The sequence below is a fragment of the Montipora foliosa genome, chromosome 1 (genome assembly GCF_036669935.1).
Source record: "Montipora foliosa isolate CH-2021 chromosome 1, ASM3666993v2, whole genome shotgun sequence".
Classification (NCBI taxonomy): Eukaryota; Metazoa; Cnidaria; class Anthozoa; order Scleractinia; family Acroporidae; genus Montipora; species Montipora foliosa.
Window position 1 is genome coordinate 25,014,134 of NC_090869.1, and position 14,843 is coordinate 25,028,976.

The 14,843-nt window shown below is 40.2% G+C and overlaps 2 protein-coding genes across 2 annotated transcripts; one reads left to right on the top strand and one right to left on the bottom strand.

Moving 5' to 3' along the window:
- Positions 1-520: 520 nt before the first annotated feature.
- Positions 521-4,627, top strand: LOC137994560 (uncharacterized). Its single transcript, XM_068840148.1, has one exon. The coding sequence runs from the start codon at positions 1,319-1,321 to the stop codon at positions 3,527-3,529; it is 2,211 nt and encodes a 736-aa protein (XP_068696249.1). The 5' UTR covers positions 521-1,318; the 3' UTR covers positions 3,530-4,627.
- A 722-nt stretch (positions 4,628-5,349) lies between these two features.
- On the bottom strand, positions 5,350-13,107 carry LOC137994569 (uncharacterized). The gene is made up of 5 exons (XM_068840160.1): positions 11,731-13,107; positions 11,109-11,205; positions 9,676-9,752; positions 8,231-8,914; positions 5,350-6,209 (listed from the first exon to the last, which is right to left on the bottom strand). Exons 1-5 carry the CDS (start codon positions 12,362-12,364, stop codon positions 6,166-6,168), a joined length of 1,536 nt encoding a protein of 511 aa, XP_068696261.1. The 5' UTR covers positions 12,365-13,107; the 3' UTR covers positions 5,350-6,165.
- Between the last annotated feature and the right edge of the window lie 1,736 nt (positions 13,108-14,843).

Consider the following 14,843-nt stretch of genomic DNA (forward strand, 5'->3'; position numbering starts at 1 on the left):
TGAACTGCGTAATTCAAATATGCCAATCACAGCAACAAAAGACCCTTTGTTTCGACAACCAATGAGGCTCTAGGTGACGGCAACGATATCTTCCCTTAAGTTAGATACTGGGATTTTTTCATTTCTTGTATTAGCCTGCGAGCAAAATCTCTTGCGGGGTGAGAGCTTGCTCGCAGGATATTCTTGTATAGACAGATTGACCATTCCAAGCATTCCTCCATTACGCATCGTATTTCCGTCATTTTTTGTTGTTCTTGTAAAAATTGCTCAAGCTGGGCAACCTTAGCCGGCAAGATTGATCGATTGGAGTGGCCGCAAGATACCAGGCATACCCGGCCACTACTGTCACTACTTGTAGCGGCATCGTTGCAAAAACGAGGCATGTGGCAATACACTCGTTTACCTCTGGGTTTAACGGCGATTAATGACGCTGGTAAGAATGTATTCTTCCTGAGTTGAGCGTAAACGAAAACTACCGATAAAGAAAGATAAAAAAATCACTGGCATAAATGAAATGTCACATAGCAGCATTTACTAGAAGCTGCGTAGAAAAATGACAGACAGATGATCCTTTGTATTTTACTGCGAGGACGAAATGTCCTCAATATCATTTTCTGATTACGTACAATTTGTTTCTAAACTACTAACATAAAGTCTGGCCTATCATCAAACCAAGCTTCTTTGGCACACACAATCCCATGGCGGAGAGATTGGAAATATGAGGGATTCTCTCGTTTCACTACCCGGGCTCACCATCTGGAAAAAAGCGATCCAAGATTCCAAAGGACCCCGCATGAACACAGTTGGCAGTTTTTCATCAATAAAAAGGACGAACATCGTCATTTCATGGATAAGATATCCCTGTACCTCTATACCACCCCACCCTCACCTCCAGAAAAAAAAATCTTCTTTTACATACAGACATCATCAAATCTAGGCATGAAACCAGCAATATAGGTGGGGCAAAACAATTTCCGGTGGATCAAGATAATTATCAAACTGAGGATTGCTTCCATGATAACAAACGTGGCTGGAAGGAAACATTTGTTTATACTTGAAGTCCTCTGCAATTACGAATTAATAGGCATAAAAATAGCTCAGAATCTCGGAGAAAAATTTAGTTTCTGTCGGCGTATTTTTCCATGATATCATACAGCAACTTGATCTGCTTTTCGGTTTCTAATCTTGTTGATTAACATGTGATATTCGCGATAGAAATTGACAGTGGTGTCAATTTCACCATAAACGTCTCACTAACATAGTACTGTAAATGCCTTAACTACTCTGATCTCTTTCCTCTGGGATCTTTTTGTTCGTTATGGCGACACCGACAGCAGAAGTCGTTTATATTCCAGAAAATATCGATGGAAAGGGATATATGAATTATCAGCGGTTCAGACTTCGCGTTTGCATCTGTTCTGGAATATCCATGCTCATTATTTTATCAGCCGCCATAGCATTAATAATCCTCATTTTGAACGTTTCAATGTTTCTTTCGCAAAAGTACGTGCTTGCTGAGGGAGACATCAGGATGATCTCAGTATCGACGGCTTTCTGTGAGGAAATTTCTCTCGGTGAGGACGCTTTCGAGAGAAACCTCTGGATTTTGAAGTCCCTGACAACTCGTCCCCAGCTGCAAGCAACAAACATATCAGCTGAAATATTTATTTCAAAACGTCCTTACTGGTATAAGGGCTTTTATTTGCTGGCGGGGTCAGCTATTACCGTAAAAGCAGAATCTGACAGTGTGTTAAAATTGTTTATTTTCAAGGATAAAAAGAGACTGAACGAGTGGATCGAAAATAACGATGATTTGTCGGGCATCAGAGGAGATAACCGGAATGATAAACCAACAGTAAAACCCACGCGCATATCATACAGCGTAAACATCCTCGAGTCGGGAAACTACTTTGTTCTTTTCAAATACTTCAAAGGAGACAAGGACTATGCAAGGATTAAATTTGACTTGAAAATAGATCGAAAATCTTACGATCTGTCCTCATCGGTATATGTTTGCAGCGCTGGAGTGAAGAAAACGTGCTCCGGAAAGCTATTGTTCAGTTCCTCTGAGGTGGGAGTTCTGGAAATCCCAGAAAAGTCATCTGGCACGTCTTATCTTAATAATGAGCTTATTGCTACTTGGCATTGCAAGCCGCGGGTCTGGTTCTATTTAGCAGTGTTTCTTGGACCTATCCTTGTCGCTTTCGTCGTCTGTCTCGTATTTTACTATTGTTTCATCAGCCGTACGGAAGAGAAACATTTATACAGGCTTGCGGCCCGCAGACAGCAAGCACTCAAACGGGCTAGCGCGGCTGGTCACAGCATCTCTTTTAGTAATCGCAGCTTAAATGGCTCTATGAGAGGAGGGCCTCCAAGTCGAACACCGAGTATACGAACCAATGGTAACCAATCTGACAGGCCTTGTCTTCAGCCTGTTGTCACGACAATGTACACCGGAAGTCCTGTTGATGGAAGCGAAGAAAGTACAGACGAGGAAAGCAACGCCAACCACTCCGTCGAAATTCCAACTCGACAATCTTCTGTTGACGGGATTTCCTTGGGGTCAAGGGAAATTACGGTTCATCGGCAAGCTAGCTTTAGCACCTTTCAGAGCAGCGAGGATGAGGCCACAACGTTACGTTACCCAGCTAAAAAGTCGCGTGACACAAATTGGAGAACAGTTTTTGATCTGCAACAGGAGCGTGGAAAATTTGCAAAAGACACAAATACATTTCCGCGACGGAATTCTAGTGAGGAGCTGTGTTATCGTGGAAGTGGAACTTTACCATGCAACTGTGCCAAGCCAGAAGCTACTGGTGTGTCACGCAGGTCCAGTGAACGATTGCGTGACGTTCTCGAAGGCAAACGTCCTCCAATAGAACGCAAAAAACACAAAATTGATCACCAAGATTCTCGTGTTAAAATTCCAAACGGTATGCTTCCAGGAAATATACCCAGTCGCCGCTATTCCAGTGAAGAATTGTTTCACCATGGAGATTATCGACAATTGAACTTACTTATAGCGGAACCAGAGGTTCCTTTACCTTCATCTAGCAAAGGCGATGGTGAACGTTCCAAAAAGAAGAAATCGCGCAGAGCTTGTGATGGAGGAAAAACCACCTCTCTTCGACGAGATGGGAGGGGTACAATACCAAATGGTACCATTCCGTCGAAGTCGCCAACTCGGCGAAATTCCAGTGATGAACTTTATCATAGAAAAACGGTGGAAAATGAAAGTATGTCATTGCCTCGTGACCGAGGCAACACAATGCCCACGTTTAGTTCCAACAACCATCTTGACGTGAGGCAGTACATTTTCACAAGTAAGCACGCTTCACTTCCCTCTTTACAGCGGCATCCTAAGGATTCGCATGCGTGGGTGCCTTCTGCCCAAAAAGCAAGTAGCAATTTTCAAGGCGATGAACACGTCGAAGAATCTCAGCAAGTAAAAATGCGAGCGCATTCATGGAGGAGGAGAGAAATGGGCTGGACCCCAAGGTTGTCCATAGTTTCCGAGTCTGAAGTATGAGAGGCTTGCTCCTTCTTCATCTCTTTTCCTGCTCAACTGCGAAAACAGTTCAAATTTTTAGTTCACCCGGTGCCGTGAGTACATGGTCCAATGCGGGCTCTTGAAACGGGATTATAACAAATTTTAATTATTTCATAATTATTAGGTATTATTAGTATCATCCCCGACTCTTGTTAGAATCTCGAATCCCAGAGCGATAGCATCACCGAAAAAAACTCGTGAACAGTCTTCTCTTCTCTGATTGCTTACGGTCAGAAAAGAAAAGAAATCTTGTGGGGCACGTTGTAAATTTGTATTCAGAATATATACTAATGCAGGGATGCTTTTCATGGATTTCTTAAGTAGCTGTTATTGTTGAACACTTCCAAAGCTTATTCAAAAAGTGGAGTTAGTGTTTGCAACAATCGGAGTGTTTTTCAAAAATTCACATCATTTCCGGTTGAAATCGGAATTTGTAAAATGTCTATTTTCGCAAAATCTGAATTCCGAGTTTGTGTTGTTATCGATGTTTTTGTATTTTTCATTGTAAAATTGGATTCGCATCAAAGGATCCGGAGACCATCACACGCCCCAGTTGTTCGAAGACTTCAAGAGCGGATAGCGTTATCCACTGGATAAAGCACTATCCACGGCATAATTCAATCGGTTTTGCTAGTGCTTATCCGCTGGATAGTGATTTATCCGGTGGATAGAGCGGTTATCCACCTTTTGAACAACTGACGTCTGATCGCCAATTCATGATATCGTCGATATCATTCATGGGGTATCTTCCGTATTCCATTGCTTTGTTACAATACTGAAAAACGCGCCTTATGTAAAACTTGCCATCAGTGTATCCGAAAGTTCCATTTTCTTACACATATTGCAGATAATATTGAACACAACGAAATGTATCGATTTCTTTTTGATTGGATTAGATTATTGTCTGAAGATTTGCTCTTCCTGACTTTTGATTGGCTTACCCATTATTCCATCAAAGCCACTTTTCCATGCTTCACAAATATAGTGAAGTTGTTGTGGCCATGTAACGTTGCTGTGAGGAATATGGACAAAATAGCAACTATGATAGTAGAGTTTTTAATAAAACAATAATTGATCTATTCGAGCTTGCTTGAAAAGAGGCGAGATTGTGCAAAATTATTTACAGTACATACTACGACCGGCTTCCTTCGTCCACTATCTCTCATCTGAGTGCACCCTGGTATAAAATTTGAAATACTGTCGATTTTCATTGGAAATAGATAAACGTTCTTTGTGTGTGTGTGCCTTTTGGTTTAACGCTTTGGTTGATGTAAAAATATATATATATATCCTGCGTGAGATGGCAAACGTGTGGTTCGAAACATGTGGAAACATTGTCACAGCAAATGGAATGATGGCCAGTGAAAGGATACGAAAAATTGTCTTTAAATGAAAATTATATGGGGGAGAAAAAAAGGGCAGACGGAAAAATCATCCTCCGACAAAAAAATGCTGTTACTGGGCTGTTAGATGCCCAGAAAATAAAACAATGCACTTTAAACTTTCTTTGAAGAACACGGGGACTAGTGCAGGGATTGGTGCGCAGTTGTACCGGGTTCCATTCCCTCCCGGAAGACATGAATCGGTTGGCCCGACTTTTTCAAAGCGCCTTCCATTGCTCCACGCATGCGCCTGAGATGACAGTCCCTTTAACTATGTTCCCTTTGGAATATCCCTTTCGGCTCGATACCTGTGTGCAGTGTCACTTTAACAAAGAATTCAAAAAAGTCTTTACATATTCTCATCAAGGGTCAGCTCTTTTTCATTTTCCCACGCTTTAAAGGAACGGACTCAAGAATGGTTCTTTTTATTACGAATCACTTTATTGATTAAACTATAAGCACTGGAAAGGCTACACTAAATATGTACAATCATACTCTACTTCAGACTGTGCCTAACTACTACTGGACATTTCGTTTCTCTGTCTAAAAACATCACTTGTCTAAAGCCAGTTCACACTAGAAACGCAAAAGGTGACGCAAACGCAAGCAAAAAACAAGTGTGAATTAGAATAGATATTTGAAGACACTTGCCTTTTTCTAGCGCAGGCGCAAGCGCTTTCGCCTGCTCACTCTTCTGACGTGCACAATTTACAGTAAAAGATATCTACAACAGCTTGCAGTCCATCCCCCTTAGGCGCTTTCGCTCCATTTTCTGTTATTTAGGTGTTTTCTAAACTCAACGATGGCTTGCCTCTGTGGCGAATGGAGCGAACGTTAAATGATGGTGACAAAGTTCATGAAATGAGGACCACAAAAATTATACACCAGGCATTTTGAGGAAGCATTAAACTTCTCTATATTTTACAGAGACAAACTTATTGTTGTTAAGTGATTACTCGATCACTCTCAAACCCCTTGCAGTCTTCCTGAGCATACTCACAGCGCAAGAGCTGGAACTGAGTCACACGAATAAACGACATCTGAACCAAAGCCATAAGCCTCAACCCCCCATATCATACGAAGTGTCCTGCATTTTCTTTATGTTGTGGATTGACTGCCATTGTTCCTCACGTACACAAACCCAGACAGAGCACGTTAATGTTCGATATCTACTTTGGTCATGCAACCAACACTGGTAAGGTGAATTTGCCGGCATAAGTGCAAGAGATCAAGTTAAAAACTTATGGCTGTCTTCAGAGCACGGTTGTAATTTGAATCTGAGGAATGGATGATAATAATAACAATAATAATTAAATTATTATTAATCCTTCATAAAGGAACAAAATCAAATGTTTTAATGTAAATAAAATTTGTATATGTGATGCAGATTTCCCTTGATTTAGAAACAAAATTTGGCTCTACTAATCAGAGAACATGAACACTCAAGTCTCAATGCTGCATCAATACTTTGTTGCATCCATTACATATCTAAATAGTCATCTTTATATGGACAGAACAGCTAAAGCCGCTGTTACACGTTGAAACTTTCATCTGAAACGTGTGTGCAACGGTGCTACGAAACAAGTTTCAGGAGGTATCGCACCTTGTAAAGTAGTCGGTTTCGTGAAACTTTTTTGAACTTCCGTTGCGAGAAAAGTTTCACGCTTTCTACTTCTGCAACGGTCGCAGCAAAACAGGAGTTCCACCGTGTAACACCACTTCAAGAAACTGGTCTCGCTCGGTCTTGTTACGCTATATACAAAAATTTGATTTTATCAACGGAATTGATAATGTAAATTCTAAATCCCGAATAATGGATCCCAGATCCCAAGTCCTACATTCCGGATTCCGAATTTACGGTTCCACCGAAATGGATCTTGGATTCCATCAAAATCTATGGATTCTGAATTCTATACGATGGATTCCGGATTCCAATTAAAGCCTCACATTTGCTGGATTCCGGATTCCTTCACATCAGGTGAAAGAGGAATAGACAGAAACTATCCAGCAAAAGAAGGGGCTACTTAGTTCTTAAAAAAAACCTCCACTAACACAACAACAACTTTAAACCAAAGAACCTCATGTTTGCAATTAACATTGTTCAAACATTTTCCAGTGAAAGCGTATATATACGAGAAAAATGAATTCGAAAACGCTTGTTTTGGCTTTCAAATTTCCTGGGAGCCGCCATCTTGAATAATTTTGACGTGTCGCGGTTGCCCTATTGTTCCAGAACAAAAGCTCTTTGTGTCAGAACAATAGGACAACCACGACACGTCACAATTATCCAAGATGGCGGCACCCAGGAAATTTGAAAACCAAAACAAGCGTTTTCAAAGTCATTTTTTTCGGATACAAACGCTTTCATTGGAAAGAGTTCGAACAATTTTAAATGTTAGCGTTATGTTCTGTGGTTTAAAGTTCTTTTGTTGTTTTAGTGGTGGAGGTTCCCTTTAAAGAAACTATGGTTCTGCATCGGAAGGGAGTGGTTTATCTAAAGAATTTGAAAAGGTAAAACCACCGTAAAAAAACATTTGTAAGTGACAATATATCCATAATCAAGTGCTAGCCCTTCGTCAAAGATAACACTAAAAAATAATATTTGGGTTAATTAATTTGAGGTTGAGGTCATGGTTGAACAATGTTCATCACATGTGGTGAACGAACTTAAATCAGCTCACATGTTCATAAAAGATATGAACTGGACACAACAAAATTGGACTGATTTTGTTTGGACCTTCTGAGATGTTCCTCACGGCCAGGTAAGCTAATTGAGGACCAACTTAAAAACATTGGCTAAAAATTAATCTGTATTTCAAGATCTGGTTTCATACCACCACTTGAGGATGGTTGACTAAAACTCCAGGGCCCGGTTGTTCAAAAGCCGATTAACGCTAATCCCAGATTAAAAATTAACCAAGGAGTTTATTACTCCACTACTAAATGCTGTTCAACGTTGATATTTGGCAAAACTTTACATTAGAAGAAGCCAATCTTGAAAAACAAAAATAAGCAAAACAACCTTTCACCAAAAAGTTGAAAACATGAAACAAAAGTTTACGCTAATCCTGGATTAAACTAATCGGCTTTCGAACAACCGGGCCCAGCATTATTACAACAATGACAGCGTACTATACAAATCAATTGAAGCTTTGATCCTAGCAGTTGTGAATGCAATTTTAGTAATCATAGCTTCACTTGATTTCATATCTGCAGTTCAATAATTTTATATGATTCATTTCATATATCATTTCATTCACTGATACTATACAAAGTAAAAAAATTCCATACAACTCACCAGGGTGATCTACTTTCCTGTAACGACCACGCATTTCCAGAGAATCTTGGTCTGCATCCTTGAGATGCTGTGATTGCGTGGGTGATATCCTTCCACTTTGTTTTTTTCTCTTTATAATGCAGTAAGCGATAACTCCAATGATCACTAAGAACAAAAGTCCAAAAACCACACTGCAAACTATGATTACAGTTAAATTCTCGTTTGATGCATCAGAATCTGTTGGTTTTGGCGATGAAGAAGTTGTTGTCGGAGAAGTTGTTGTCGGTGGAGGTGTTGTCAGTGGAGTTACTGGTTCGACTGTCAATGACACAGCATTTGCTGTAACCGGTTGGCCTGATGGTAGGGTCACAATGAAATTACCAGACTCAATCACACGTTGTAGTGCAGACACAGATTGCTGGAAATCCTCTAGAGCTTGTCCTTTTGTAGGGACCAAAATGAAGGACACATTTATGCTTCCAGGTGATGCGTTGATATCAGCAATACATGAAACCCGAGTGGCATTTATAATTATCTCTGTGATATTTTTCTTGAAACCCTCTACATTTCCTTGAATTGCACTAAAGTTCACTTCAAATGTAAAGTTGAACATGTAACCTGATGTTGCAAGTTCACATAAGTTTGAATAATTCTTGCATTGTGATGGGGTGCTGCAAGAATTGCTAAAATCACATTTTTCTTCACCTTTAAAACAAAAAAAGAAAAAATCAAGGATAAGTAAGTAATATATACAGGAATCGTGCAACTGCAGACAATGTTGAATAGCAGAAGATTTGTTTGTTAGACTTCTGGCAGTCCCATGTCAGTTGAGCCAGCTACTTTTCAAATCAATCATGTGTTGTCCACAATAATTACAAGAAACAGCTTCCAAGGAGTAGAGGACAAAGAAAGCGTCCCTCTGCAGTTTCTTTCATTTATATGACAAAACATGATTGAATAAAAAAGAATGCAACTCGGCTGACATACCCGGTAGAAGGGAATGCCTCTGGTCTATTTGGTTGAGATCGCACAAAATAAACTGAAAAGGGAAAAACACAAGGCTAAATATAGCCCTTTCTCTGGTCACTACTTTGTTGACTTTTGAGTCAAGGAAACTGATGATGCTTCCTGATCATTTAACAGAATCGCACATAACATGAAAACACAAACACTTTTTTTCTGGTCATGCCTAGAAGAGAAGAGAATATCCTACACTCCAAGCCTTCAAGCTGACGTATATGCTTGGTTTGTTAAATTAGCCTTAGAAGTCAATGATTCAGATTTGAAAGGCATATCAATAATACTATGGTAGATCAAATAATATTACAGTACTCATTCTGTACAAGTATGGCAACAATCCTGTTTTTTGGAGAACTATACAGTAATTACTGAAGTTACATGTTTGTAATCACTGGTCTCCACCATAGCACTAACACAGATTTTGCAACTCTTGACTCCATGCCTACCTTGTGAACAGCACGGCTTTCCTTCTTCCTGACACAAGCCATTTCCCTTACAAAATGCGTGTCCATCTGGACAAAAACTTGAACAAAAAAGTGAAAGATAATGATCACACTGTATTTTAAACTAACTGAGACTTTGGAAAGAAAGTAAACAAAAAGGATCCAGGTCCTAACTGTTGCCATGGTGTCTGACATTTGCAGACTAGTGCAGACTGCAGACAAATAGCGCTGATAAACAGTATTTAAGTCTAAGAACGTTTTAAAATGGGTTTCTTTTAGACTTAAATACTGTTTATCAGTGCTATTTGAAATGGGTGTTTAGACTTAAATACTGTTTATCAGCACTATTTGTCTGCAGTCTGCAAATGTCAGACGCCGCTGTTGCCAGGGGTTGTCATATTTGCAGGTCTTTTCATATAATAGACTGCGAGCAGTCCCTTCATAAATCAGTCCAGCGGCCAGCTGTTTCTGAGGCAGTCGTGTTTTGTCATGCAAACAAATAAAGCCTCCCTCGGTCATTTTGTTTGTTTGCATGACAAAACACGACCGCCTCAGAAAAGCGGGCCGCTCAACTGATTTATCAAGGGACTGCTCGCAGTCTATTTCGTAAAGATGAAGAACAATTATTGTTTACGAGAAGACCCTTCTATTAATGGTCTTGTCTCCTTTCCACCCTCTTTCTTCTACTGTTAGTAGTATGTGGGTTACAATGAGGTTTTTTCAGGAGGTTAAAAGATAAGCTGGGCAAATGTGTATGATAAAATAAAGGTCAACTGGACCTGCATTTTGAGGCCAAACATTTGCCGTCAAGAAAGTTGCTTGCAAACTGCTGAACCAAACAGTTGTCTGAACTTAACTGGTTTAGACAATTTTTGATTGTTTGATGTATGATATATTTCTTGGTAGGATTCACAGTTGTCATGGAATTATCTACAAGAAAGTAACTGGCTCTTTAAAAGCAGATAATTTCATGTGCAACTCAGCTCTTTGAAAAGCCCAAGTGAACTCAACTTACATAATGGTTACACTTTAAATAGATGAAACACTTTTTCAAGATATACATGTACAAGTGCTGTGAACCATAAAAAGAGATAACTAGAGATCTTTAGAGTCAACAACAATGACATCAACCAGGGGTTGCTGGAAATCCCAAGTATAGAGGCCTTGGGCAAAGGAAAGAGGAAGAAAAGTAGAATAATGTCAGTCACATTCTAAAGGTGGGAGACTGAAAAAGTGACTGCAGAGAAAAGAACGAAGGCCAAAAGACAACTTAGCAGATTTTGTAGTAGAGAGATAGATGAGAAACTGATTGGAATTTGAGAGCTCACTGAGACAAGTCGAAAAGATGTGAGAAGTTCCTTTGTGCCACCAGACTTGCAAGCATCATATAAGAGGAAGAACACTTGTTTTTTGGCCAAAACTAATCTTCAACTTACTTGCAATCAAACTTGTCCCGAGCTTCAGCACATTTCACCACAGCATGAGAAACAGCCGGACATATTAGATTTTGCATCTGGCAAAGATGGGCCCACCCTAACAAATAAGTAAAAGTTTTCAATTAGACAAACAGAAACAGTTGAAGTCTTTGTTAGGTATGCACTCAATTTGAGTTCCCAGGCCCACCTTTTATGTTATTCAAATTCTGTGGCTTTTCTGGATATTAATTGGGCCACTGTATGTCACATTATTTTAGCATGTTTAGGGGGCATCTTTAGTTTATCAAGACTTTAAACTTTAAAATGGTAATGTAGAATTCCTTTACTGATAAACTTATAGTTACATCACAAACAAGATGATTCTATTAAAGCAAAAACGACCTTTATCCAGGAGATTTGCCGTAAACTTGAAAAACGTCTGGCCGACATTTTCCAAATGCAATCGGTTTCAATCTTGTCCATTTGGGTCCATCCATGCTTCTCTTTCCTTTTGCTGTATTATGTTGTTCAACGATTTTAAGTGGTCAATGTTTCATTCTACTTTTTGGGAATTCTGGGACTGTCATGAAATTACACAATTTTGCATGACACAGCCCCTTTAATATATGTACAAGCTTCCTACCTCCTAGATAATCATCTTGCAGTGTGTAGTTCCGAGATGGAGCTCCTTTACAATCTGACACGTTTTGGCATGATGAAGTGTAAGGACAAAACTTTTCACCCTGCTTGCATGATATTTCAGCCTTCTCTCGACTGGCAACATAGTCAATTTCTTTTTCACATGCAGTGGTATTAGGAATGCAGCTCAAGGTTTCAATACAGAAGGTCTCGTTAGCTCCACACACTATGCCAAATAACCCAATGCTGGAGTTCTTATTTTTCTGCCACTGAAAGAGGTCTTCATAAGAGCAAGTTTCGTTGACACCAATGCACTGCATGTATGATGGGCAAAAGAATTTACCAGGAGAGCACTTTGTGCACCACGGTGTACTCGTCAAATTGCGCAGCATGTCATTGGTAAGATGGATGGTGCAATTCTCATGATTAGGGATGCACTTTTGATTCAAAGCGCAGAACTTGGTACCATAATGGCATTTAGCAAACTTTTGGACATCTTTCAGCAGCCATTCACGGAAAGCCTCAGGAACATTATAAGATGACCACCATGGGGTCAAACTTGCGGTCGTGTACAGAATGTGATGGGTGCTGTAGGGGCAGACGGTTCCCGGCATGGCGGTAATTGCTGAGGTCACCATAGTTGGCCATGACTTGGAAAGGCTTGTGCTCACAATGGTAGAAGATAGGGAACTGGTTCTTGATGAACTGGGAATGATAGTACTAGAAGGACTTGAGCTACTGGTGCTGTCTTCGATACTAACGCTCTCCTCGATACTGCTGCTTTCTTCAAAGGGAGTAGAGCTACTAATGCTAATTTTGCTGGTGGAGAAATGATTTGCTGAACTGATGCTTGAGCTTGGAGGTTTGCTTTCAAGGTATTTACAGACCCTGGGTAAGCCACTGCATATTCTCCCAAACAATTCCACTTGACCACAGAACTCATTGACATGACAGCAAGTTGTCTGCGATTGAAAACAACAAAATCAGTCAGTTACCTACTTGTTGGTTTTCTAATATGTTCAATTTTAAATGAGTCGTTGAGCGAGGTAATGTCACAAAATTCCAAATAATAGAGCTCGATCCATCCTCAAGGGGACCCAAGGGCAGACGCCTAATCGGAATGACAGTGGTTCTTTGTCCTCCGCCATTTCATGATCAGTATGGAAGTCTACCCGAAAGTGTTAACTCACGAAACAAAATGGCGACGAAGAAAAGTATAGAACGGTTTGGAAAGCCGACTCCAAGCCGATCTGTTCTTTTCTTCGTCGCATTTTTGTCGCGAGTTTACACCTTTCTGTGCCCCAATGCAATAAACAGCCCCTGGGTCTCCGAGGACGGCCTTGATTTCCTGGCCATCCCTCAAAATGACATTGAACATTTCGTAACAATTACACGACGCAAGATACCATCTTAATATGACAAGCTTACCGCTGTAAAAAGAATGACAACAGGCAGAATTAGAGCTTCAGTTCAACAAAAAAGTAGCGTTTCTAAGCTAAGCCGCGCTGATCTACAGGATTTAGGTCTAAAACCCACTTTGAAGACGGTTGGCTTTTAATTGTTTTGCTGAGTACCACTATGTCAATACTCTAAATAGTTCGATATTCCGGGAGCTTATTTCGTTGGTGTAGTGTATATCGGAAACTGCAATGGGTTATGACATGCCTTCGATCCTAGCCTGCGTAGCAAGCGTTCCTTTTCGACAAAAAGAGCTTCGAAAAGATTTTCCGCAAACTGACCGCGCGGAAGTTGGGGCAAGAGACTGATACTTTCGCGCGGCCAGTTTACAGAAAATCGGTTCGAAGCTCTTCTGTCGAACAGGAACGCTTGCTACGCAGGCTACTTCGATCCGGGTTTAACTCTTTGCCTCCCCTACTCTGAATCTTCTCTGAATGCTTAAAATGTTTGTTTCTTTGAAGAAGATTGTACGTCGTGCAAGTTGAATAAAAAGGGGAAATGTCAGTTTGAATGATAGCCATGAGTACAGTGTTGACCGATTTTCAGCGCCTCCGTCGTAGTGCCTAGGCCCCTTGCGCCTGGTATTCGAGTGTAACCATTTGTGCAAACCCATACAGAAACCTGCCTGCCTATCAGCGCCGACGTCAGCGCCTTCAATTCTCCGATTTCTTTCCAAATGAAAAAATTATATTAGAAAACTACTGATAATCTTTATAGGCTGTAAAATTCTTCAAGCGCTTCGCTTTCTTTTAGTTGCTAGGCAACGTGCCTTTTTGCGCAAAAGCACAAACAAAATCCAGTCAAGCGTGGTCTAGTAACATCTTTTTACTTAGAAATTGTGCAAGACAGCAAAAAGTCCAGAAAGTCCTGGTTTCACCAAAAAGATACAAAAGAAACTTCGTCGGCTTTGAAATAACTTGACATAAAATTTGATTTTTGTGAGATTAACATTTTTTCAAAAGTGTTAGTTAATTTGCGCAATTGTCGACAAAAGATTTCAACAAATTGAAGTTTGTCCTGGACAAATCAAGATTGCTTCGAGTATCAGTGTGTAAGACGAGAAAATGCATTTTGCCATTACCAGTGATCGACTCATAAGTATCGACCTTGGATTCTAACACTTTTCAGGGCAGATATGCCAACATTATCTTCAAATCTTGTTCCATCTTCTTTGGTTTTGCATTGCCGATGTGATGTCATAACATGCTGGATGACTAAAGGATGCCGCGTATTACGCGAGGCGCAGCAAACGCGCAAATTCGTTTAAAGGTCGACACAGAGTGCCGACTGTCACGGCTAAATTATCAATGTACAATCAAGTCTTTGCTATCAATGATGACGCCAACCTCAACGTTGAAATGATAACCTTTTGATCATGATTTACTAACAGTTGTCTCACTAAACATATGTCAAAAACAGGAAAACATCGTAGGCTCAAAAACTCTGGATTTTCTCCGTGTCACAACCACGGATTCATCAAAATGAACGCTGCGTGGACTTCTTTAGGATAATGCACGTACCATACGTGCTCTTGAAACAGTTGTTACCAAACGCGGAAAAAATGCCAAATTGGTTCAAGACATCTCCACAAGGATTCTAACAAACCCGCCGCAGTTTTTCTTTACTGCAAATGAGAACTCAGTGATGATTAAAGGGGAA

What these genes read in the sequence shown, in the direction of transcription:
- LOC137994560 (XM_068840148.1), top strand. Translation starts at nt 1,319, where the DNA reads ATGGCGACACCGACAGCAGAAGTCGTTTATATTCCAGAAAATATCGAT.
- LOC137994569 (XM_068840160.1), bottom strand. Translation starts at nt 12,364, where the DNA reads ATGGTGACCTCAGCAATTACCGCCATGCCGGGAACCGTCTGCCCCTAC. An exon ending in GCAAGATGATTATCTAGGAG is followed by an intron (nt 11,206 to 11,730) that starts GTAGGAAGCTTG and finishes CTTATTTGTTAG; the next exon opens with GGTGGGCCCATCTTTGCCAG. An exon ending in CAGGAAAGTAGATCACCCTG is followed by an intron (nt 6,210 to 8,230) that starts GTGAGTTGTATG and finishes TCCATTCCTCAG; the next exon opens with ATTCAAATTACAACCGTGCT.